General features: G+C 46.8%; 1 protein-coding gene across 2 annotated transcripts in view; it reads right to left on the bottom strand.

Annotated features, from left to right (window-relative positions):
* The window catches only part of SPPL3 (signal peptide peptidase like 3), a 141,018-nt gene that overhangs the window by 53,761 nt on the left and 60,205 nt on the right, over positions 1 to 27,052 (bottom strand). Inside the window, exon 2 of one of the 2 annotated variants that reach the window (XM_024198018.2) lies at positions 5,082 to 5,159. In XM_024198018.2, the coding sequence (XP_024053786.1) occupies positions 5,082 to 5,159 (78 nt within the window). Of the gene's footprint in view, positions 1 to 5,081; positions 5,204 to 27,052 lie in introns of those variants that run through there. The other variant, XM_024198017.1, reaches the window with a different exon arrangement.

The following is a 27,052-nucleotide window of genomic DNA, read 5'->3' as shown; positions in this document are numbered from 1 at the left end:
CAGCTAAATTTAAATTACTGTATTTCTCACACTTAATCCCTGCTTTGCAGATAGAAACAGCAAGGGTTCAAAGGCCTTTATGAATGAAAACATTAATGCTGTAATACTGTACCCTAAACTCTAGTTAAACACTTCCTGTGACACAGGATCTAGTATCCTGCCATTAAAAAAAAAGGGGGGGGAGGGGGAGAGAAGAACAGAAACCAGAAGAACAAAATCTGAAGGTAACTATCCACAGATGGTAGGCAACTTATGCTTTAACTTGGGCATTTTGCTGTCAGATATAAGTGGTCTCAAAATCACTAACAAAACAATACAAGGATAGTTTTAGTAAGGTCTTTTGAAGACAGGTGCCTTAGAACTAGTCAAAACTTCTTTATTTTGGGCAAGTTTGTATTGGTGGCTAACAGGTCTTTTTATATTCTTTACCCATGCTGCCTGCAAAGATAAAGAAATAAGAAAAATATGACATTTCTGGTTGTGGTAAACCTTGTTAGATTAAGCGAGGGCATATCACCACAAAAGGATAAACATGTTTGAGATATAAAAGGAGTACTTATTTGACTATTTTAATACTTTAATGTAATTAATTAGCTGGTAGAACTCAGTCCTATAATATATTATTGAAGCAAATACAGTTGTGCAAGTAGTACACGAATAAGAATAGAATGAGAGATTCTCCTAGTTAGAATAAATTACATGGTTTTCAATTCTCATGATTCAAGCCACATGGTGGCCAACAGCTGTGGTCAGAAAGGCATTCTCCAAATGATATAATATTGCAGAGTTATGTGGTTATAAAATTTTAGGCCTTCTTTCTAAACTTTTGCAATATTTTCCAACATAAGGATATTCAACTAGATGGGTCAGTTATTTGATCTGGTATGGCAGTGTGTATACCTAGTTGATAAAATATCTAATTAGATGTGTCGAATTAGATATGGGAATCTCTACATTCAGGCTTCTATGCAATATTTGGCACCTGCTCTTTTTATTCTGAGTTTGTATCTTGTTAGGATGATTAATTACAATGGTTGTACATGAGGACTAAGGACACATTAGTTTTGGTTAATCGACTAAGATATTATATGGATTGGAATATGCTGTATTATGAACACAACACAGGAATATAAAATTAGGGGCTAGTCCAACCTTGAAGAAACCTAATCCTTCCTCCCAACTATCAGAAGACAATGAGTCAGCCACATTGGCCTCAATAGATACACTGCTGCTCAAAAGATATTGAAAAAGATTGTCATGTTCTTAGCCTTGTTCATCACAGGTCTTCCAACTCTGTGCTGCTTGATAATTCCCTCACAGAAAGCCTGCCTTTTCTGCATTGTCACAAAGGCCAAAGGACTGAGACTGGCACTTGAGTTTTTCCACAAGTTCACTCTCCACCCTGCCCTTCCAAAATGCACACTTCACATTTGTGCAGCATGAGGCAAGGAGACATGGGGATAGTCTACACTGGCAACGTTAAAGTGCTGCCACCGTAGTGCTTTAACATGGCTTGTGTAGTCGCGACAGAGTGCTGGGAGACAGCTCTCCCAGCGCTCTTAAAAAACCCACCTCCACAAAGGGTGCGGTTCCCAGCGCTGGTGCACTGTCTACACTGGTGCTTTACAGCGCTGAAATCTGCTGTGCTCAGGGGGTATTTCTTCACACCCCTGATCAAGAAAGTTGCAGCGCTGTAAAATGCCAATATAGACAAGCCCATGCTAAGTAGAAGTCAAGTCACCATCACCTAAATTAAGAAGCTGTAGTCTAATCAAGATTAGAAAGTGGGGTAGGGAATTTAAGTACTCTCTAAGCAGGAGGAGACTGCCCAAAAAAGCGAACAGAAAGGTGCTTCCATGTACTCAAAATAGAAAGCTAGATGTCTCCACCAGCATCAAAAATGTTAGTTATTCATGGTGATGGGAAAATGAGCTTTCTGGGCTGAAATGGGATATTTCCTCAATTTGCATTTACCTTATGTTTATTACAATTATCCAATATCATTCCACCAACTCATCTGATTGCTACTAGTTAAGTTAGATTCTTCTATAGTTTTCCACAATTCTCCTTAATGACCCTGATTCCAATGCTGATGATTGGGACAAACCACTATCAGTGTCTGCCCATGCTGAGTAGCCATGTTGTACAACTGTTCCTTATTTATGTATGTTGATCAATAACAGGACTTTAAGGAATGTTCTACTCTCAAAAGTGATTAAAATAGCATTGTAGAGCCAGCACATTGCTACTAGTACTAAAGATTCTGAAAACCAAATAATGTCATCAGTAACAACTATGCAACATCTCTGATCCACTAGCTTTCTGCACAGTCGTTATCCAGGGCCTAAACGAAACAGACAATCCAAAGTATGAGAGAATAGTCTCACTTGCAAGATTATTGATAAATATTAGTGACAAGAGAAGAACCAAGCTTGACTATCAGATCACAAATTGATTTCACAAAGGAGACAGACAAGCTGTTTTACAGAGCAACTAGCCCATTAAATCACTATGTCAGCATGGAAACTCCTCAATACCATTTTTACAGTCATTTTACAAAACAGAACTGCAGTTATTTTAATAGCTTCTTACAAAGAACTTTTTCAAAAGCCAATTTAACAATCCATCTTCCAATTAATTATTAGCTAAAGTGCATCCAACAGCTCCACATTTTCCATTATTTCACTATTTTTCTATAAAATAATAGTTCAGAGAAGTATAAGCTTACTCAGAGTAGTAATGATTTGGTCACAGTTTAACCAAGTGCTGTATTATGCTGTCCTTAAAGTTTTAATGGTACTGAGATGCGATTCACAGATCTATAGTTTCAGGGATCACTATTTTCTTTTTGAAGATAGGTGCAATATTTGTAACCTTCCTTTCTTCAGGGACAGGTGCTGTTTTAGGAAATAATACCTATTTCAGCAGAAGTTCTCTTAGTGTTTTATTGCCTTAAGAACTCCCATCTTGCAAATTGGGAGGGGGAGGGAGGGCTAGAGCACATGACTTATGAGGAGAGGCTGAGGGAACTGGGATTGTTTAGTTTGCAGAAGAGAAGAATATGGGGGGGGGATTTGATAGCTGCTTTCAACTACCTGAAAGGGGGTTCCAAAGAGAATGGATCTAGACTATTCTCAGTGGTACCAGATGACAGAACAAGGAGTAATGGTCTCAAGTTGCAGTGGGGGAGGTTTAGGTTGGATATTAGGAAAAACTTTTTCAGCAGGAGAGTGGTGAAGCACTGGAATGGGTTACCTAGGGAAGTGGTGGAATCTCCTTCCTTAGAGGTTTTTAAGGTCAGGCTTGACAAAGCCCTGGCTGGGATGATTTAGTTGGGGATTGGTCCTGCTTTGAGCAGGGGGTTGGACTAGATGACCTCCTGAGGTCCCTTCCAACCCTGATATTCTATGATATGGCTATGCACCCTTTTTACTGCTATGTAAATCCAAACATCCAACTATAGTAAAATTACAAAGTTTACCCGTAACTTCTCCACAAATACAGTATTCACTTTAATTACCCCCTCGGCCATAAGCTAGATGGGTCCAAAACTCTCCTGCACCTAGAATATTTAAATATTCGTTAATCATCTTAATATACTTGGCTATTTGTTCTCCATACTTTCTTTGGCCTTTGTGCTTATATACCTTCTGTAACATTTTCTTTGATGAAAGGCTTCTTCAGCTCTAATACTATCCAAAGTGCAATATTACCCCTCTGAATATCAAGTAATACCTGCCTAACCTTAATGATAGGGACAGCCAGTTCTTCCCCCCAAAAATCACTGTTTGCATTATACAACTTTGCTTAATGTATGATGGGATTCAGCAACCTTTATCTTAAGGGTTGCCACCTGGACCATTTGAGACTTGAGTTTACTCTCACCTGGTTTTGGAACATTAAAAAAAATGATGATGTGATGTATTGCTCACTGTAACAATGAAGAAGCACCTTAAAGACTAGCAGATTTATTTGGGCATAAGCTTTCGTGGGTAAAATAACCCCCACTTCTTCAGATGCATGGATTGAAAATTACAGATGCAGGCATAAATATACTGACACATGAAGAGAAGGGAGTTGCTCATTGTGAATTTCTGGCTGTTTACCATAGACTTATTAGTAACAAGAAGTTATGTACTATTGTTTTCCCAAGCTTGATAAATAAAGCAAACATGTTTTTCATAATTTTTAAAATGTTAGGGGTGCAACTAACTAGAATTTACATATTTTGTTCATCTGGTACACCTTGTCTCTTGGCCATATTCAAAGTAGTCAAACATTTCATACTTGATGCAGTTCATTCTGTATTCCCTTCCTCCCTGAACTGCCGCAGTTCAAATGGTTTCTCTAAACTAAACTGGAGGCCCCGAATACAATGGATAGTTACTTTCACAACTTTCCTGCTATGCATGGGTCAACTAATTTAATTTGTAAAGAGACTCAAATATATTTTACAGGTTTCAGTTACAGCAACCACCAATTCCATGATGTGGAAAACAGTGGCAAGCAGTTATACAGTCCTCTGTGACTTTGCTATATGGACTATTTATCAAAAATACCTTATTTAATCCTTTTGTAGCCTCCAAGATAGTTTCAAGTGGATGGGGAAAATGCGTCCCTGGCCAATTTAATCCATATATAGTGTAAAACGCTGCTGTGGTATACTTGATTTGCCTTCACATAGTTGATGCTACTGTGGCATACTTTAACCTTGATTTGCCTTCACATAATTACGTACTTCAGAAACTGATCTTCCAAATACACCAGGTATTTCCATTTTCTTCCTCTCCTTTATATCCTTCTCAGAACCAAAAGTAAAAATTTAAAGTCCATTTACAACAAGTATCAGTCTGAGAAAGACAGAAACAAACCCACATACTAAATAAAGTCAGACCGCTAACTGCTAAGTATTAGTCAGTTCTTTGTTACATCTTCTAGAATAGGTCTAGCTCTAACTGACAAATGCGTCTTCCCCCTCCTAACAAGCAGGCACTGACATGACTAATTTGCTGAATGCAAAAACTCTTCATGATGAAGTTTACATCTGAAATATAAATAGAAGCTTTAGAGAACAGTCTTACCTGAAGCTGCCATAGACTATAAGGAGAATGGAAATCAGGAACGTAGACACTTGGCTGGAATCCACAAGGGAATATGCCCTAGAATGAGGGAGAGAAAGGCACAATATGTCACCACAGAGCATCACTTTTGGGTGTCATTTGATAACTCTTTGTCTTATGTTAACAAAACAAATAGGGAACTGAATGACAAATCAGCAAGGTAGCTATTCCTAGAATGTCAATGCCAAATAAGAAAACACTTAAAAGGCTGACTAATTAGCCTATAATATTCAATGATAGACTCACAAATTATTTGCAGCATTCAAACAGTGATCAAATATGACTTGTGGTAACTTGTGCCAAGCTCACCACATGGGAGCTTCTGCCAAAGCGTCTGTGAGGAGGAAGATGCTTTAGCTTTATCTAATGAAACCATGCCTATAAGATGCAGCCTTCTCAAACGTTACTTAGTTATAGGACTTAACTGGTAACGCAAAAGATAGAATGGTGACCAAGCATTATTTCAGAGAAAACAGGCTGCAGCATGCATTTAACTACATCCCACATAACTGGATCCACATTATAACTTACATGCAAAATGGAAATATTTTGATATAGGACTTCTGATGGAGATTTTGGTAAGGACCAAGTCTTAAACTCACTAATGCCAGTTTACTTGCATAGATTTCCTGAGAAATCAGACTTCAGAATACATATGTACATGGCTTCCCACATGTGTTTATAAATCAGAACTAAGATTCCTAGCAGTCTTATGTCCCTAATGCCTAAGCTAATTTTTGGTTCCCTACCCCAAGAGCCTGAATTGTACTGTCTAGCTTATATTGCAAACTCTGGAGTAGGGATGGTGTCTTTGCCAAATTTATAAAGCAGCAATCTAACAGAATTAAATATGTACATACCACCGCTTGACAAATTTCAAGTTTTGGTATATTTATGCAAAAGTTTCTATTGGGCGTCTAGCATTCACATTTTCAGGGTTTGAGGGATATCAAAATGCCTCTAAAGTTAAAACCTGACATGGAACACTTAGCAATCACTGGGATTGCTTCAGTTTCACTCTGCTGCAGAAATTCTGTCCGTACAGGCAATATAAGTTTTTATACCATTTGCATTACTATAATATTCAGGTGCCTTACACAATGATCCTTCCCCCGTAAGATTATACCAAAAGAGAATGTCTAGGTCCGGACATGGGAGGGTGTATGTCATAAGATTCCCAAAACCTGTACAAAAATTTAGAACTGAGTATTTCAGAGGTCTGACAGCTAAGAAATTGCTAATAAGCTACTGTAAACAAAAAGGAATTAATGGAAGATGACTAGCTAACTCTGGCTCCAACAAGCATTCAGGTATGTTTACTCATTTTTCTTCTACAATAAATGAATGGTGTGTTATTGTAGAGTCAATTTATGCATATCTCCTCCATCTGAACTACATGGTACAACATATCAACTCTAATATTTTAGAATGCCAGTGTTTTATCACCCCTGCAAACCCAGATAACTGGCTGGTGTAAAGTATAAGCAAATCTATTCACAACTTTCCCTGTTACAAGATTCTCTATTAAATCATAACCCGTGAGAGGTTACTATAACCTAGGTTACCAGCTACTTTGTACTTCAATACACAGGTACCATCAAGAGCTTCAGCAACTTCACCATACTGAACCATATAAATTAAATATACTAGAGTAAAACTATAAAGGCATCAGAGGATAACAAGTGAGAATGGGAATGTATCCATTTCTTAAATTGGTTTATTCTTAGATCACTAGATTGAAGGTGAGCAACAGCAAAAGGACAAAAAATACCCTTTCACTTCTTTATAAAGACCATAGAATGCCTGGGGGGGGTTGTTCTCTACTTCGCATGCTCCCCCTCACCCTGCCTTTTTTATTTACCGCATATACTTGTTCATAAGCCAAATTTTTTAAGTAAAAAAGGGAAGCACCAGAGAAGGGGGTCGGCTTATGAACAGGTATAGAGAGGGAGAAGGGGGGACACAGCCCCTCCCCCCTCCAACAGAGGGAGCAAGGAGAGGCAGCACAGCCAGTAGAGCCAGAAGGGAAGAGGCAGGGCCAGAGTCTCTCCGCTTCTGGCCACGCTGCTCTCCCCCCAGCCTCGGAAGCAGCTGCAGCTCCAGGGCTGGCAAGCTGTGGCCGTGCCGCTCGGCCCAGCCCCCCAGAGCAGGCTGTGGGCATGCTGCCCGGCCCGCCGGAGCACACTGCGGCCGTGCCACCCAGCCCAGCCCGCTGGAACATGCTGCGGCCATGCCACTCAGTCTGGCCCGCTGGAGCAAGCTGCGACCGCGCTGCCCAGCCTGCCGGAGTAGGTCCAACCAGGAAAGAGACATCCTCTCCTGGCCCTCCCCAGATAAGATGGGATGTTATGGGATAAGGAGAGTGTGGGGGTCCCGGGCTAGGGGTGAGATCAGCTTCTCCCACCCCAAAACATTTCCCCACCAGTTGCTGACCTGGCCCGTCAGGGTAAGCAGCTGGCGCGCCGGGACACTTTGTTTACTTAGGTTTACCTCCGTGCCTGCGGATGCTCGAGGTAAACAAACCATCTCGGCCCACCAGCGGCTTATCCTGATGGCCCGGGAGCCAAAGTTTGCTGACCCCTGAATTATAGGGTCAGCTTATGAATGGGTCATAAAAATTTTCCATTTTTACTTATCCATCTTGGGAGGGTTGGCTTATAAACGAACCAGCTTATGATCGAGTATATACACAGAGGGTAGCCAAAACCTAACATTTCCTGTTTTTGCTTGAAGAGACTTGGAACTGAAGAAATAATGGGATGAGATCTTAAGACAAACCACAGCAATGGAACTGGGAAAGCATTTTTAGGCCACGTCTACACTACAAACTTCGGTCGACACAAGTTATGTTGGCATAAAGCCGCGGCAGGTAGTACAATAAAACCTCAATTACGTAAACCTTGGAAATGTAGGTTGTTCGTAATGCTGAAATGTTCATAACTCAAAAATGTTATGGCTGTTTCAAAAGTTTACAACTGAACATTGATTTAATACAGCTTTGGAAAAATAAGGGGGGGCAGCATTTTTCTTCTGCATAGTAAAGTTTAAGTTTAACGCAGTAGTGTACCGTATTTGATTTTTTTTTCCTCTGCTGCCTGATTGTGTACTTCCAGTTCCAAATGAGGTGTGTGGTTGACTGATCAGTTCGAAACTCTGTTGTTCGTAACTCTGAAGTTCTACTGTATATTGTTTGTGCATGTGCACACTTGGCTCTTCACGTCAGCACTGCACATACTCATCAGGAGTGCTTGTGTCAATGCGCAGCGCAGTGCATTATTGGTCCATATCCCAGCGTGCAACCAACCACTACCCAGCATACTCTTTCTTGGAAAGTTTTGGCAACGCATGCTGGGACAGAAATGAGTTGGGCAGGAGTGACTGGGAGCAAGAGGTCAACTTCCCAGTGTGCAACTGTCTCCATCCCATAGTGTCATCTATATCCCATAGTTTTTGCACCGTTTGTAAAAATCCCATGAACCTGCATGTCCCTCCTCATTGTTCACCATCTCCAACAGAAGCATGGAGCCTGCACAGCTGTGCATTATTGTCATAAGCATCACAAGCACAGGACCCATGATTCTCCAGTATCTGCAGAGCTGTAAGAGGAACTGAATCAGTGAGGAACATGACAAGTTCTTGGATGACAGATTGCTGTGGGACATAGCGAGAACCAATTCAAGGTTGTGGGTGGCGTTCACACAGCAGCTGCAGATGGTGGAGCACTGCTTCTTAAAAATGAACACTGATTGGTGGGATCGCATTGTAATGCAGGCTTGGGATGATGAGCAGTGGCTGCAGAACTCTCGGATGTGCAAAGCCACATTCCTGGACCTGTGTGCCGTGCTCACCCCAGTCCTCCAGCCACGGGGAAAAACAGAATGAGAGCTGCACTGGCAGTGGAGAAGCAAGTGGAAATCGCACTGTGGAAACTTGCAGTGCCTTATACCTCATTCAGTGCACTAACTGCCCCAATAACAATTATGTGGATGAAACCAGACAATCACTACACTCTTGAACAAACTCACACAATGATAAAAGACAAAGGGTATGTCTTCACTAGCACTGTTAAAAGCACTGCTGCGGCAGCGCTTTAACATGGCTGCGTAGTTGCAGCACCTGCGCTGTAAAAAACCCACCTCCATGAGGGGAGTAGCTACCAGCGTTGCTGCACTGTCTACACTGCCACTTTGCAGCGCTGAAGTTTGCAGTGCTCAGGGGTGGTTTTTTTCACATCCCTGAGCGAGAAAGTTGCAGCGCTGTAAAGTGGCAGTGTAGACAAGGCCAAAAATAATACCCTATCATCTGTGAACACTTTTCACAAAGCAATCACTTTGTATCTGACCTATCAGTCATCCTCAAAACACTTAACACTTTCAAAAGACGAGCCTAGGGAACCACGGCTAATGGGAGCTGCAGGGGTGGTGCCTGCAGGCAGAGGCAGCGCGCAGAGCTGCCTAGCCACGCCTCTGCCCCCAAGTAAGTGCCACCCAGAGCCCATCTCGTCCCGTGCCGTGCCCCAACCCCCTCCCACACCCAAACTCTGCTTGGGGGGGCGAGGGGGGAAAGAGAGACACGGAACCAGGTAAGGAGCCTGCCAGCCCGACCAACACCTCCCATGGCACGAGCAGGGGTCCCAGGCTGCCACCCCACCCCCCAGCAGCCAGGTCGCCCTCCCCCAGCACCCATGAGGCCTGCGGGCAGCCCCCCCCACCCCACCCCGTTTTATTCATGAGTATTTTTAGTAAAAGTCATGGACAGGTGACGAGCCACAAATTTTTGTTTATTGCCCGTGACCTCTACTAAAAATACCCATGACTAAAACGTAGCCTTAAATATAATATACACTCAGCAAGGTATTTAATACATTAAGTTACAAGACAAGGCTCTACTAGTCATCATTCCTTCCCTCCTGCACACAAGGTTCTCCACTCTGTAATATGCTATATGACAGATATGACAAACTGTACAACAGCATATTCCCACAATTATCCAGTATTGCTGCTTGTTCACGGAACAGTTTGACATGTTTAAAAATGTACGAAGTGGGTGATTTTTTGAGTTTTGGGGCTCAATGATTTGTCTCACCCATAATACACTCAGATTTGAACCAAGTATTGTTTTTAAATTAAGTTTCTTTCACTACACTGAAGTGAAAAACAATTCTATATGAATACTGGAATCACCCTTACATAAGCCTATCAAAGCATTGCAGCGGAGATTAGCACAGTGACCTGTTGATTCTAGGCGGTAAGCAGTAACCATAAAGGTGTTTTCATCCTGCATACAGCAGTGTTGCAGGTACAGCAGCATTATGTACAGTGGAGTCGCAATAGGCGCATTTAATTTATACGATTTTCACTATACGCGCTCTGCAAAACAAAACAAAAAAGAGAAAAATAATTTAAATACTGTACCTGTAGTGCGGGCGATTCCGCCCACCATTCCACTCAATGACTGTTTGACTATATGCGATTTTCGCCTTATGCGCGGACTTCAGAACCTAACCCCCGCGTAAGATGCAACGCCCCTGTATTCAAAGTAGACAGTGGAGTGTTCCCAGTTTCTCTGCATAAGGATTTTTTTAGGAAGGTGTTCCAAAACCAACTCAGACTCAGTACCATATTACCATGTTGCCAGTACAATCCACTACCACAGGCACTTTCAGCAGGGGAGCCCCAAACAGGTCCAAGGGAGTCACAAACATCCTTCCTTTCTTCATTACTTGGTGGGAAGGAGTTCAAAAGCTTTTTTCTGTTACATGAAGTCACGATATCAAAAACACCGAGAACTACACTACAGGATTCAAACAAGGAACTCTTAATGGCTACACTACGGACGCGACAACAGCACAGCTACAGCATTGCAGCTGTAGCGCCATACTATAGATACTCACTACAGTGACACATGGGGTTTTACTGCCACTGTAGTTAATCCAACCCTCATAGAGGTGGTAGCTAGGTCAACGGATGAATCCTTCCATTGACCTAGCAGTGTCAACACCAGGGCTTACATCAGTTTAATTGCATCTCTGAAGGGTGTGAATTTTTCACACCCCATAGCCACCTAGCTAAGGGCTTGGCTACACTTGCACGTTAGAGCGCATTAAAGCAGCCCTGGGCACCCTAGCTCACTGCCCGTCCACACTGGCAAGGCATGTAAAGCACTCTGACTCCAGGGCTAGAGCGCTCCTGGTACTCCACCTCGACAAGAAGATTAACACTTGGTGCGCATTGGCTGAAACGCCGGAGCATCAGTGCGAACGAGGTGTTGCATTACTGAGCTCTGATCAGCCTCCGGAAACGTCCCATAATCCCCTGAAGTCAAGTGGCCACTCTTGTCATTGTTTTGGAATCACTGCAGGCATGCCGATATGCCCTTTGAAAGCTCCGTTTCTGACAGCCGGCTGCTTATCTGCTGCGAGACAAAGCAACCATTAGTGTGGAATGCTGAGAGAGAGAGAGGAGGGGCGGCCGGGGAGGGAGTCTATTGCTGTCTGAACTTACAAGACAGCATGCTGACATGCTCTCAGCCCCCCAAAAACCCACTCTTTCTCCCCCCACATACACACAACACACTCCCTGTCACACTCCACCCCACCTCCCTCATTTGAAAAGCACATTGCAGCCACTTGCATGCTGGGATAGCTACCACAATGCACTGTTCTCTGTGGCCGTTCCAAGAGCTGCTAATGTGGCCACGCCACTGCGCTTGCAGCTGTCAGTGTGGACAGACTGCAGCACTTTCCCTACTGCGCTCTACATCTGCAAGTGTAGCCATGCCCTAAGTCAACCTAAATTTTAAGTGTAGAGCAGGCCTAAGTCCGGTGAGAAGTCCCCCCACCATATTACATTCCACAAGTGTACTACTAGGACACTGACTCTAAGGGCTTGGCTACACTTGCGAGTTACAGTGCAATGAAGGAGCCCCGGGAGCCCTAGCTCACTACCCGTCTACACTGGCAAGGCACGTAGAGCGCTCTGACTCCGTGGCTACAGCACTGCTGGTTCTCCAACTCGGCGAGTAGAATAATGTTTGCTGCGCCCCCGCTGGAGCGCCGCGGCACCAGTGTGGACGAGGTGTTGCATTACTGCGCTCTGATCAGCCTCTGGAAATGTCCCATAATCCTCTTAAGTCAAGTGGCCACTCTTGTCATTGTTTTGAATCGCTGTAGGAATGCGGATATGCCGTTTGAAAGCTCCGTTTCTGACAGCCGGCTGCTTATCTGCTCTGAGACAAAGCAACCGTTAGTGTGGAATGCTGTGTGTGAGAAAGAGACGGGGCGGGAGGGGGAGGTCTGCTGCCGTCTGTACAAGACAGTATGCTGACATGCTCTCAGCCCCCCAAAAACCCACTCACTCTCCCCTCACATACACACAACACATTCCCTGTCACACTCCACCCCCCCATTTGAAGAGCATGTTGCAGTCACTTGCATGCTGGGATAGCTGCCCATAATGCACCGCTCCCAATGCCGCTGCAAGTGCCACAAATGTGGCCACGCCAGTGCGCTTGCAGCTGTCAGTGTGGACAGACTGCAGCACTTTCCCTACTGCGCTCTACGAAGGCGGGTTTAACTCACAGCGCTCTACATCAGCATGCCCTTAAGGCTAAATAAGGTCTGATCCCACTAGAATTGCCCTTCTTCATATACCCTGGAGACATGGAATGTTAAAGAGTATTGTTCAAGCCTGTGTATAGAAATGCTTCCTGAAACCTGACATCTTAAATGTTGGTTAGTTCGCTAATGGATTAAAACCCTTGACCCCGAGACAAGAGTTTTTAATCACTTAATCTAGATCCAGAAGAAGGATCTGCAGTAAGTGGGGAAATTACACTGCGAGTCATTTTATAATCTACATAGTTTTTTGGACACGATTCAAAATTCCAGAAATCTGCAAACCCATTTATATTTGGAACAGACATCTAAATGAGAATCTAATTTAGCCAGTGCAGGAGACAGGTTATTATGAATACATATGTAAATGTTAACCAGGTCACAACTGGGGCCATATCACTGGAGTGCCAAACAAAGTTGCGTTAAACATTTTTTTCAAAGAAGGATGCAACCAGGAAAAGTAATAGGAAGTTTGAGAGAAATTGTCAACTTTATGCAATGACGTTCATCCCAAAGTTTTCACTGAACGTCTACCAGGAACGTCAGTCACGTTAACTAAATGATTAGCAGTCAGAACAGTAGTGGAGGATTATACCTGCAAAATACATGGTCTCAAAACAGAAGTTATCCCTTGACTTAAAATATCCATTGAAAAAGCACTTTGTAGTACTTGTTACAATGCTGATCAGAATGGAAAGGCTAGCTCTTTCCTGGTTCCTGCTTTCATTCAGAAAACCAGCTGCTGAACAAAGGTAGGTAACTGGCTTCTGAAGGTTGCGGTTTAGTACTGTAGTTTGTTACTCAGCTGTACACCAAATGAAAAGCATTGCCCCAGCCCATTTCCAGTGTCAGATTTATGTGCAAAAAACACTGCTCAGAAAAGTACCACAAGCTTTTCTGGTGAGGTTCAATGCTTAATAAGATTCTTTTGCTACCATACCTCCAATTAAACATACATTCTGGAAGGTGGGTTTTAAAGGATACTTAGCCAGGCTAGCAGGGGCCCTGAAAATAAACTCAAGCTTACTGATTTTGCCAGGAAATCTAATGGATAAAGCATTTCAAAAGCTGATGTTATTAGGTCATTACCAAATCCACAATTAAATTTAATCTCCCCATAAACTCTACTTTCCCATCTGCAGACAAAAAACAACCCAAAAGTTCTCTCGAGGACTGAAGACCATATTCTGAACTTCCAGTTTTGCAGGGCCATTGCTGATTTTAATAACTGGCCCGCCATCAGACATCTCTATTCTAGCTGATTTAAGGGCAAGTGCTTACAACACAGAGCCTGCTAAAGGCATGCCAAGACAGAGACACAGCAAGCACTGTTCTACAACATTCTGTGTGTCAGCCTTCTAGCTATACAATGAGAGCATTCTTGTCTACACAACAATCCAAGCAGCCAGCTCTTTAGCCTGGCACAGAGAGCTCCATAGACATTTACCTACAGAACAATTCCAGGAATACCGAGCTATTCAGCCACACAACCACTTCCACACTCCTCAAACACTAAGTGTGGAAAGCATGTACCATGGTACAAGCTACAGCAGGCAGTCCAAGCAATTTTTCCCCCCATTCTGGACAAAAGTGAATAACCTCTATATCCCCAGTAGTACATACACACTTTGTGCTCTGCTAGATAATATGTTGTTCAGCTAGTAAAGCGTCTCAACAGCAAACCTAACGTAGTTAAACTGCAGAGATCACTCACAAGCTCTTTTCCTCCCACTCAGCAATCCGGGGTCCAAAGCAAGTATCTCTTTTCCTTCTTTCTCTGTGGTAATGTAGCATCATTCATTTGGCTTCCCCTAACCGGACCACTTGGGAGCTTCCAACAAAGGCTTCCTTCAACACTGTCATTCCTACTCATTCTAGTAAAGTGTACAATTTCTTTAATTCCTCAGACCACCCACTTGCATGCTATTCTTTCTAAGGCTTTGTCTACACTACAAAGTTTTGTCCACAAAAACAATGGATGCATACACACTGCAATGCAACTTTTGGCTGCAAAAATGCACTGTTTTGGTGACAAAATAAAACCACCCTGATGAGAGAGAGAAGGCTTTATGTGCAAATTTTTTGTCGGCAAAGTGCCAGTGTAGACACCATGCTTGATTTTATCGCTTTAATTGGCCTCCAGGAGGTGTCCCACAATGCCCATCCTGACCGCTCTGGTCAGCAGTTTGAACTCCACTGCCCTGCAGCCAGGTACATCCACCCCTCCCCTTTAGAAGCCCTGTGAATTTTTGAAATTCCATTTCCTGTTTGCTCGGTGTGGAGAGGTCTCAACGTATCTTCCCAAGTGACCATGGCAGGTTATCGCAGCAAACGCTCTCCTGCTTGGACCACTACGGAGCTGCTGGATCTATGGGGAGCAGGAGGCTGCTGGATCTATGGGGAGCAGGAGGCTGTGCAGTGCCAGCTGCGCTTGAGCCATAAGAATTTTGATACCTACGGGTAGATTTCTCAAGGCTTGTGCAAAAAGGGCTATGTTTGGGACACGCTGCAGTGCAGAGCAAAGATTAAGGAGCTGAGGCAGGCATACCATAAGGCGAGGGAGACAAACCATCGCTCCAGTGCTGCACCTAAGACCTGCTGGTTCTATAAGGAGCTGGATGTTATCCTCGGTGACGAGCCCACTTCCACCGCCAATAGCCCCTGGGTATACTTCGGTGGGCCTGGAGACGGTAGAAGAGGATCTATCCCGGAGGACAAAGTCATTGATGAAGAGGTGGAGTTAGATAATGATGTGGAGCTCCTGGCGTGGTCGCCCAGTAGGACAGGCAGCCAGGAACTGTTCACCACTCTGGAGGTGTCTAGCCAGTCTCAGCAGTTGCTCTCCGGCGAGCAAGAAGCAGGAGAGGAAACGCCTCGTAAGTGGCTGTGGTTTGTGTAGTGTGGAGGTGGGTTCAGGGTATAGACATGTACAAGGCTGGTTCTGTTTCTGTGAGTTGGACATTTCCCTGTTTAACTATTCAGTACAGTGGAACAGGGTGTTGATGCACACAGAGATCTCACAGGAATCCTCCAGAGAGATCTCTAGGAAAGTTTCCTGGAGGTAGTTGGTAATCTTCTGCGAAGGTTCCTTGGGAGAGCAGCTTTGTTCCTTCCCCCACTGGAAATTTTCCCGTGCCATTTGGCAATCACTTGTGCAGGGACCAAAGCAGTACATAGGCGAGCAGCATAAGGACCAGGGCGGAAGCCACAAGCAGTTAGTAGATGTACCCTCGCTTCCCTGCTTACCCTCAGCAGTGAGATATCTTCTACAATGACCCCCACCTGTGGAAAAGTGTGGAAGAATTTTAGAATTTTTTCCATAGTTGGCTGCACCACAACCCTTGCAGAGTGCTCTTTTCCCCATGTAAAGCGCCCCCCAGCCAACACTCACCATGCTTCGGCTGTTCGCAGAGATGTGTGCTTGCCAAGGTCAGTTAGAAAGTGATTGTTTCTGGTACAAAAGGTGTATTTTACTGAAATGTTTCAATGCTGTGCGTGAACTTAATCATGATTCTTTGCATTGTTCCTTCTGCTTCGGCAGATGTGGCCTTCAGGAACATCCCACACACACCGGCCAAGTGTCTGCGCCAGATAAGAAAGCGCCCAAGACGGAACAAAAACGACATGTTCCTGGAGGTACTGCACTTCTTCAATGCAGAAAAAAGGGAATGCAAGGAGTGGAGGAAAGCTGAAAGGCAGGTGCCCGCCCTCCCCTGCAGTACATTCAGAACTCTTTCCCCTTTCCAGGACTTCTCGGTTTCCCCTTCACTCCACCCTGTTGGACAACTTTCAAAATGACAGCAATAAATGCAAAGTTTTTGAATGGTAACTCACCTTTCTTTCCTACAAATTGAGATAGCAGGCAATTTAATCACTTGCTTACTGGAATGTAAGGCCCCAAATGTCACCATTGCTTTCTAGGAAAACTATGTGTAATGTAACATTACAGCACCAATCACATTACTGGTTCTCATTTTCAAAGTGTTGCCCCAAAGCCTTCCTGATTCAAATTGCCCCCCCCCTGACCCCCCCGATAGCCCTGGTATGTGGCTGCTCAAAATCAGCGGCCAAGCGGCCTGCCTCAACTCTCCACCCCTGGGCAAATCTTTCACCCTTAGCTTCACAAAGAGTATGAAGTATATAACATGCAGCTATGACCATGGGAATATTATCCTTATTGAGTTCTAACCTACCATAAAGGCATTGTCAGTGCACCTTTAATCTGCCAAATGCACATTCCACTGTCATCTGGCACCTACTCAGCCTGTTGTTGAACCGCTCCTTACTGCTGTCCAGGTTTCCCGTGTAAGGTTTCATGAGCCATGGCTGTAAGGGATAGGCCATGTCTCCCAGGATCACTATGGGCATTTCAACAACATCCCCCACTGTAACCTTCTGGTCTGGAAAGAAAGTCCTGCTTGTAGCTTTCTATACAGGCCGGTGTTCCTGCATATGCGTGCGTCATGCATCTTCCTGGACCACTCCATGCTGATGTCAGTGAAACACAAGCGCCTGCAACACCACGGATAAATACCCCTACCTATTGATGTACTCCATTGCAAGGTGGTTTGGTGCCAAAATTGGAATGTGTGCGCCATCTATAGGCCCTCCACAGTTAGGGAAACCCATTTCTGCAAAGCCGTCCACTATTTCACGCAAATTTCCCATTTCCCTTGGTCCTCCGGAGCAAGATGTAATTAACTGCCCTGCACACTTGCATTAACGCAGTCCCAACAGTCGACTTCCCAACTCCAAATTGATTCGCGACCAACCAGTAGCAGTCTGGAGTCGCCAGCTTCCACACAGCGATTGCCACACAGTTCTCTACCAATAGGGCAGCACTCATTCTGGTGTCCTTGCGCCACAGTGCTGGGGCAAGCTCCGCACACAGTTCCAGGAAGGTGGTTTTCCGCATCCAAAAGTTCTGTAGCCACTGCTCATCATCCCATACCTGCATGACGATACAATCCCACCACTCAGTGCTTGCTTCCTGAGCCTAAAAAGCGACAGTCCACCCTCTGCAGCTGCTCTGTGAATGCCAAAAGCAATCTAAAGTTGCTCCTATCCATATCACACAGCATGTCAGGCAACTGGGAGTCTTCTTCAGTTAGGAACATCACGATTAACTGCACTGCCATCCGTCATGTCTTCATGACAGTTATCAGAGCACAGGAGAGCAGTGAGAGATCCATCCTTTCTCACAAAGATGCCGGGATGCACAGCAAACAAGGGCCACTGGAAAATGCTGCGAAAGAAAGCCAGAAGCCCATAGAATGCTGGGACAGAAAGCAACGCATCATTGGACATTAAGCCTGGTCCCAAGATGCGCTGCGATCCGCTCCGCCTTCCCACAAGACCTAGTGGCAGAAGGTGTTGAGCTGGACTGTGGGATAGGTACCCACAGTGCACTGCCCTCATTATCAATGCTAGTGCCCCGAGTGTGGACACACACTGCTGGCAGAGGGAGTGAGTGTGAACATACAATACAAATTTTTATTATAGTGCTTTTTGAGTGTCGACATAACTTTTGTCGACAAAACTCTGTAGTGTAGACAAGTCCTAATTTCCCTCCAGAGGTTCATCCTCCATTGTGACAGCCATAAGGACATATCCCTTTATACTTCCCCCAACCTTATACCTTTGATTCTTACATTGCTGCCACTCTCTCCAGCTAATGATTTTAAAAGGAATTCCATAAAGTCTGGTCAACACTGCTTCCAGACTGATGGGAAAAGTCACTTAAGGAACTGCTTTGCATTGCCTCTCCTATCAATTTGCCATCTGTGTTGAGTGATGTGTCTCTGCAGCACACTCAATCCACAATGGACCAAAGAACAAGGCACCAGGCCCATGAATCAAATCTAGGTTTCTTGAATAACAGCACAGAGCACTAGCTACTAAGCAGCCTCTATATCTCAGAGACTAGGACAGTGTAACTAAATCCAACGAAAAACCTCAGCCCACAAAGCAATGACACCAGCAGTAAATGCCGCTGCTCTGGTCTTACACCTCCATGGACAAACAGGATTTTGAGAGAAAGAGAAAGAAAAGAATGTATATTGAATGGCAGTGCCTTTAGATATGAACTGCCCTCACACAGGGCCCCTTATACCCAGCAACAGAAAAGTTTGGCCATGTCACCGTTGTGTTCTCTCCTTTCGTGCATTTACAGTATGCGTAACTGAATACAATCAATACGGCAGCAATGGAAGGAAAATGACCATCTTAAATAGGATCCTTTCAGAAACAGAGGCCAGCTGCAGTTCACCAAAACATATGTAAAAACAGAAATTGGTAATTTATTTTAATAGACATTTCTATATCACTCACCATAGTATTTGAGCACCTTTAAGATGGAGGAAAAAATCGAACAATTGTTAAAACATAAAGCAGACATAACAGTTAGGTTAGCCTATGTTCGTTAAAATGAAATACACAGGCCATTCATTTTGTTTAGAGGAATAGTTATACAATTTTTAGACTTCTGTGTTAAAGCCTACATCTATATCAATTTCCAACATTGCAATGTTTAGTTTCCTATAAGGTTTCCATTGTTTTTCTCAAGTCCCACTCACTGGATTGGCTTAAAAAACGTCAGCCTTCTATATAGCACGTGTACATGGGTCAACATAAGTGCTTCATGTTAGGCAATTCAGCATCTAAAAAGTACTTATTCAGTATTGTAATAAAAAATTCTAATAAAGAATTAAAATCCTTTTAGGATGCAACAGACAAAACATTTTAAGATATGGCATGCACAGAGATGAAAATCTGAATAGGAGTTTCTCTGCTACTTGTTTAAATAGCTTTACAAAGGACTCAAACACAATTTATTCCAATCCAGAGTCTTTATTTCAGACAATGGTATATCCAGTGAGTTCTCAAAATGAACATGATTTGACATTTAATTGTTTGACAGCTGACTTGCTCATTGACAATCCACTTGTGCACAGATAGGTACATGTAAGAAATTGCAATTGTTCAGACACGCCCTGTCTCATTTAATATAGCCACTCACATGCTAAACAGATAACTGTTTCCTGAGTCATAGATTAAAGAGACCATTCAAAAGAAACCTTAAACTAACTTTGGGGCCTAGTATCTGTTACTAATGTGTGGACATTGTCTAGGCTCAAGATTTACAAGAGTTCAAATTCCTGAAATCATTTCACTTTTCACTGGGTCTCAGTTTCTAGAGCCCTCCAGTACTAGGTAGGTTCCATTATCGATCCTCAAACATGAAAGTATAGATAGTTCCCTTTTAGTTCAGTTCACTAGCCCATTCCAACTTCTGGGGAAAAAATGTCTATGCGTGAAGCAGCTTCACAAAGCTTCACACACCCTTTAATGCATACTAAAGGCCTTACTTCATTCAACAAAAATGGTATTCCATAGCCACACTTATGACACACCACTTTTATCACCTGATCTATTTTATCTTACTGCTGGGGAAGTGACAAAAGACGGTTACTGACCTTTGTAACTGTTGTTCTTCGAGATGTGTTGCTCATATCCATTCCAATTAGGTGTGCGTGCACCGCATGCACGATCGTCGGAAGATTTTTACCCTAGCAACACTCGGTGGGTCGGCTGAGGCGCCCCCTGGAGTGGCGCGCTTATGGCGCCCGATATATGCCCCTGCCGACCCAGCGCCCCCTCAGTTCCTTCTTGCCGGCTACTCCAACAGAGGGGAAGGAGGGTGGGTTTGGAATGGATCTGAGCAACACATCTCGAAGAACAACAGTTACAAAGGTGAGTAACCGTCTTTTCTTCTTCGAGTGCTTGCTCATATCGATTCCAGTTAGGTGACTCCCAAGCCTTACCTAGGCGGTGGGGCTGGAGTGAGATGTCGCGGAGCGAAGGACCGCTGAATCAAATGCCGCATCATCCCTGGACTGCTGCACTATGGCATAGTGGGAAGTAAAGGTATGTACAGATGACCAAGTCGCTGCTCTACAGATCTCCTGTATGGGCACGTGAGCCAGGAAGGCAGAGGACGAAGCTTGAGCCCGAGGGGAGTGGGCGGTCAGGTGTGTAGCTGGGACACCAGCTAAGTCATAGCATGCACGGATACATGATGTAATCCAGGACGAGATGCGCTGGGTGGAGACCAGGAGGCCCTTCATCCGGTCTGCCACAGCTACGAACAGCTGGGTCGTCTTTCTAAAAGGTTTCGTTCACCCGATGTAAAAGGCGAGGGCCCTGCGAACATCTAGGGAGTGCAGCTGTTGCTCCCGTCGAGAGGCGTGCGGCTTCGGATAAAAGATTGGACGGAAGATGTCTTGGTTGACATGGAAGGACACCACCTTAGGAAGGAAGGTGGGGTGTGGTCGCAGCTGTACTTTGTCCTTATGAAACACCGTATATGGTGGTTCCAATGTGAGAGCTCTAAGCTCCGATACACATCTCCCCAAGGTTATAGCTACGAGGAAGGCCGTCTTCCAGGAAAGGTACAGGAGCAAGCAGGTCGCCAAGGGCTCAAAGGGAGCACCCATGAGCCTGGAGAGTATCAGGTTAAGATCCCACATAGGGGCTGGCTGTCTAATTCGTGGGAACAGGCACTCCAATCCCCTGAGAAATCTAGTGACCACAGGATTGGAGAAGATAGAATGCCCGTCCTCACCCGGCGGAACGCTGAAATAGCTACCAGGTGCACTCGGATGGATGATTTCGCCAAGCCCTGTTGTTTTAAGGACAAGAGGTAATCCAAGATGACAGGAACTGACGCCCGTAGGGGGGGTCTTATGATTCAGGGCGCACCAGTAAGAAAAACGTTTCCACTTGGCTAAGTATGTGGATCTAGTAGAGGGCTTTCTGCTCCCCAAGAGTACCTGCTGAACCAAGTGAGAGCAGCACAGCTCAAATTGGTTTAACCATGCAGCATCCACACTGTGAGGTGGAGAGATTGCAGGTCAGGATGGCGGAGCCGTCCGTGATCTTGAGTGATCAGGTCTGGCCACAGCGGGAGTGGGATCGGAGTGTCCACTGACAGCTCAAAGAGAGTGGTATACCAGTGCTGCCCGGGCCACGCCGGGGCGATCAAGATCAGCCGGGCTCTGTCCCTGCGGAGTTTGAGCAGGACCCTGTGGACTAGCGGGAATGGAGGAAAGGCATAGCACAGGTGAGGCTTCCACTGTATTAGGAAGGCGTACGAGAGAGAGCCCGGGGAACAACCTTGGAGAGAGCAGAACACCTGGCATTTCCGATTGTCACGAGAGGCAAATAGGTCTATTAGGGGAAAGCCGCACCTCCAGAAGACAGAATGGATAACATCCGGGCGAACCAACCACTCGTGAGCCAGGAATGATCTGCTGAGGCGGTCCGCTACGGTGTTCTGGACTTCTGGGAGAAACGACGCCACCAGATGGATCGAGTGGGCTATGCAGAATTCCCAAAGACGAGTGGCCTCCTGACAGAGGGGGGATGACCGGGCTCTCCCTTGCTTGTTGATATAAAACATGGTCGTTGTGTTGTCTGTGAGGACTACAACGCAACAGCCTTGAATGTGCTGTCGGAATCCTTGACATGCCAGGCGCACTGCTCTGAGCTCCCGGACGTTGATGTGTAGGGTAACTCTGCTGCTGACCATAGGCCCTGTGTACGGAGATTCCCGAGGTGGGCCCATCCTAGGGATGACGTGTCTGTGACCAGGGACACGGAGGGCTGTGGGGCATGAAATGGCACCCCTTCACACACTACCTTGTGGTCCAGCCACCAGTCTAGAGAGGCTAATATTCCTGGCGGAATGGTAACTATCGGGCAAGCTGTCCCGACTTGGTCGGTAAACTGTTGATAGCCAGGCCTGCAGCGGGCGTAGTCGTAACTGGCGTATCTGGTCACATACGTGCAAGATGCCATGTGTCCCAGGAGGCATAGGCATGGTTTCACGGTTGAGGTCGGGAAGGTTTGCAGGCTGCGGACTATGTTCGCTATGGACTGGAAGCGCGCATCCAGCAGAAGTGCCCAGGCAAGGCCAGAATCTAAGACTGCTCCTATGAATTCTATCCTCTGGGTCGGTACCAGAGTAGATTTCGTGACGTTGAGCAGTAGGCCTAGTCGATTGAACATGGCCATGGTGGTCTGAAAATGAGACTGCACCTGATCTCTGGAGAGGCCTCGAATGAGCCAGTCATCGAGATAGGGGAATGCTTGGATCCGTTGCCGACGAAGGGAAGCAGCTACAACAGCCGTGCACTTTGTAAACACCCTGGGGACCGTGGAGAGGCCGAAAGGAAGGACGGTGAATTGGATGTGCTGTTGGTTGACTACAAAGCGGAGGAAACGCCTGTGGAGCGGGTAAATCGCTATGTGGAAGTACACGTCCTTCATGTCGAGGGCAGTGTACCAGTCTCCAGGGAGGATATAATGGTCCCCACGGAAACCATGCAGAACTTCAACTTTTACCATGAATTTGTTGAGTCCGCGCAGGTCCAGGATGGGCCGTAGCCCCCCTTTTGCTTTGGGGATTAGGAAGTAACGGGAATAAAACCCCTTGCCCTGCAGTTCTCTTGGAACCTCTTCTATCGCCCCGATAACCAGGAGCGACTGCACCTCCTGTAGAAGGAGGTGCTCGTGAGAGGGGTCCCTGAAGAGGGATGGGGGGGACAAAACAAATTGGAGTCGGTATCCACTTTCAACCATGCGTAGGACCCAGCGGTCTGATGTTATGTGGAACCATGCAGGGAGGAAATAGGAAAGGCGGTTGGAGAAGGGTGGAAAAGGATCCTGAAAGGAGACTGGTGCTCCGCCCTCGGGCGCACTTTCAAAAGTTTTGTTTGGGCCCCGCCGATGGTTTGGGGGGGGGGGCCCTGATTCTGACCCGTCTGAGGGCCAGACTGTCTCCTACCACCCCGGCCACGTCTTCTCGAGAAGTCCTGCCTTGGCCGAGGGGGAGGGTAGAATCTCTGGGGCTGCGGCCTAAAGGGCCTTCTCTGCATTACGGCGTATGCATGCCCAGTGAATGCATGATGGCCCGGTTGTCCTTCAGACTCTCTAGCCTTGAGGAGAACAGACCCTAGCCCTCGAAGGGTAGGTTCTGGAGAGTCTGTTGCAACTCTGGTGGTAATCCAGAGACCTGCAGCCATGAGATGCGGCGCATGGCTATGCCCGAGGCCAGGGTCCTAGCCGCCGAGTCCGCCGTGTCCGGTGAGGCTTGTAAGGAGGTTCTGGCCACCTTCTTGCCCTCCTCTAGTAGAGCTCCAAACTCTTCCCTGGACTCCTGTGGGACCAACTCTTTGAACTTGGACATAGACACCCACGAATTATAGTCATAACGGCTCAGGAGTGCCTGTTGGTTGGCCACCCTGAGCTGCAAGCCCCCCGCCGAGTAAACTTTGCGCCCAAACAAATCTAGGTGCCTAGCGTCCTTTGACTTAGGCGCAGGGGCCTGTTGGCCATGGTGTTCCCTTTCATTGACCGAAGGCACAACAAGGGAGCACAGTTGGGGGTGTGTGTAAAGGAACCCGTATTCCTGAGAGGGAACAAAGTACTTCCTTTCCACACCCTTGGCCATCGGTGGAATAGAGGACGGCGACTGCCAGATTGTCCTGGCAGTGGCCTGTATAGTATGACGGGGAGGGCCACTCGGGACGGTGTCTCCGCCGACAGAATGTCCACCACAGGGTCCTCTACCTCCACCACTTCCTCCACTTGGAGGTTCATATTGCGCGCCACTCTGCGGAGCAGTTCCTGGTGGGCGCAGAGGTCCATAGGGGGAGGACCCGTAACTGTAGTACTCGCCACCGCCTCATCCGGTGAGGACGAGGAAGATCCCCCCGGGGATAAGGGATCCTGGATGAGGTCCTCCTGTGGAGGGTCTTGCTGGTCAAGGTCAGTGACATTAGCAGGGTGGGCCTGCAATGGCACAGGAGCAGTTGCCTCAGCATCCCCCCCCGGGGGGGGGGGGGGGGGAGACGGGGGCCCGGGGCCGGGGGGGCCCGGGGGGGGGGGGGGGGGGGCCCCCGCCCCCCCCCCCGGGGGGGGGGGGGGGAGATACCGTGGCCTCTGGTACTCGTGGCTCCGAAGGGGCGGAACGAGATGCCCTCGAAGGAGCCTCTTGGGCTTGATGGTATGCCCAAGGGGTCCAAAAGGACCACTGTGGGGGTTCCTGGCCTGGGTCCTGGCCTTCTTCCAGCCACTGGCCTGCATCGCCCTAGTCCTGGGCATCGAAGCCACCTTGAGAGCGCAACGACACAGAAGCAGAGCAGGATGGCCAAGGCGGCGCCATACAGGACGATGCCGAGTCCTTTGGTGCTGCATGGTGCCAGGGACGTGATGCGGAGCAGTACCAAGACGGCGAACGGTGCCTGTGGTCATAGCGGTACCGTGAGCCCGATCTAGATCTCGTTGGAGATCTCCGATGAAATCAGCTCCGGGACCGGTACCGGGAGCTGTGCCAAGAGTCCGATTGGTACCGACTGTACCGTGATTCAGACCTCCGGGAACCGGAGCGGCGGAGCGAGTGCGACCGGCGCTGAGAATGAGACCGGTGCCGGGACTGCGAGCAGCGCCAAGACAAGTGCTGGGACCATGATTGGGACCGGGACTGGTGCCGTCCTGCTTCGCTGGGCAACGGCAGTCACATCAGGGACGGCTTCCCTTTTGATCGGGGCGTCCGCACCAGAGGTGACGGGGGCTGTTGAAGAACCGGCTCCGAGAGCGTGATCAAATCCCGCGCTGTTGCGAAGGTCTCCGGCGTAGAAGGCAGTCCCAGCTCAACCACGGTGCGCCCCGGGGAGCTCACAGGTGCCGGACTCGACGGCCCTTGCAGTGCCAGAGTTGACAGCACCAGGGCCGCTAGTTGTCCCACACGCTCCGGTAACAGGCGCAGCTCTGGCTGCGGTGCAGGAGGCGCCGGTGGTTGGTGAGCCGACGAGGTGGAAGCAGCCGTCACCTGTTTGGGCTGCTTCTTCCTTTGACTCGGAGACAGGGACCGGCGCCGTGGAGGTATGGTGCATGTCTTTCGATGAGTCCGAACGCGGTGCCGGACCCGTCGGTGCCGCACGGGCACTCCGCACTGACGATGATGGTGCCAGGTCCCACAAAGTGGAAGGGACCGAGCTAAGTGCCGCCTCCATGAGGAGCTGCTTCAATCTAGAGTCCCGCTCCTTTCTGGTCCTTGGCTTGAAGCTTTTGCAAAAACGGCACTTGTCTGCTTGGTGGGATTCCCCCAGACACCTTAGGCAGGAGTCGTGGGGGTCTCCTGTTGGCACTGGTCTCAGGCAAGCTGAGCAGGGTTCGAAACCCAGAGACCCCGGCATGGGCCTAGGCACTGGGCTGGGGAAGACCCCGCTCCCTCTCAGAAAGAAACTAATCTAATCTAACTACTACAACTGTTAAACAACTATTCACAACCATTAACTACTTATCACTAATGAGAACTATTAACAAGTATGGAAAACGAATGCTAGGGAGAGTGGAAAACAGCTAGCTGCGCTCCACAGTTCCAACAACCGACCCGACCGTCACGGGTGGTAAGAAGGAACTGAGGGGGCGCTGGGTCGGCAGGGGCATATATGGGGCGCCATAAGCGCGTCACTCCAGGGGGTGCCTCAGCCGACCCACCGAGTGTTGCTAGGGTAAAAATCTTCCGACGATCGTGCATGCTGCGCGCGCACACCTAATTGGAATCAATATGAGCAAGCACTCGAAAAACTATCCATATCTTGCCAAGTCATCCAGTAGGTTACCAGAGGAAGATTTATCCTACTTTCACAAGTGAATGGAGAGCTGGGAAGGAGAAACTCAGTTAATCCTCCGCCCAACCCCTCCCCCAGGGCTCTCTTCCCTTTTGATGAAAAGTTCTTGTGTGTATTTACAAGCAGTAGAGGAGATGAAGCATCACACTACTATTGCACTTGCCACTCATGATTTTTTGAATTTGCAAAATATGAGAAGGAGGCAGTTTATTATGGGTTGCATCTCAGCAAGTGGGCAATTCTTTCAAAAAAATCCTCATCTGGAAATCTAGAGCAGGGGTCGGCAACCTTTCAGAAGTGGTGTGCCAAGTCTTCATTTATTCACTTTAATTTAAGGTTTCGCGTGCTGGTAATACATTTTAACGTTTTTTTAGAAGGTCTCTCTCTATAAGTCTATATATAATATAACTAAGCTACTGTTGTATGTAAAGTAAACAAGATTTTCAAAATGTTTAAGAAGCTTCATTTAAAAATTAAATTAAAATGCTGATCTTAAGCCGCCGGCCTGCTCAGCCCGCTGCCAGCCTGGGGTTCTGTTCACCCAGACCAGCGGCGGGCTGAGCGGGGCCGGCACCCCAGACCAGCAGCGGGCCGAGCGGCTCAGCCCGCTGCCTGTCTGG

This window comes from Terrapene carolina, unplaced genomic scaffold, assembly GCF_002925995.2.
Source record: "Terrapene carolina triunguis isolate 2854851 unplaced genomic scaffold, T_m_triunguis-2.0 Scaffold790, whole genome shotgun sequence".
NCBI lineage: Eukaryota > Metazoa > Chordata > Testudines > Emydidae > Terrapene > Terrapene triunguis.
This window is presented reverse-complemented; position numbering and strand designations above follow the sequence as displayed.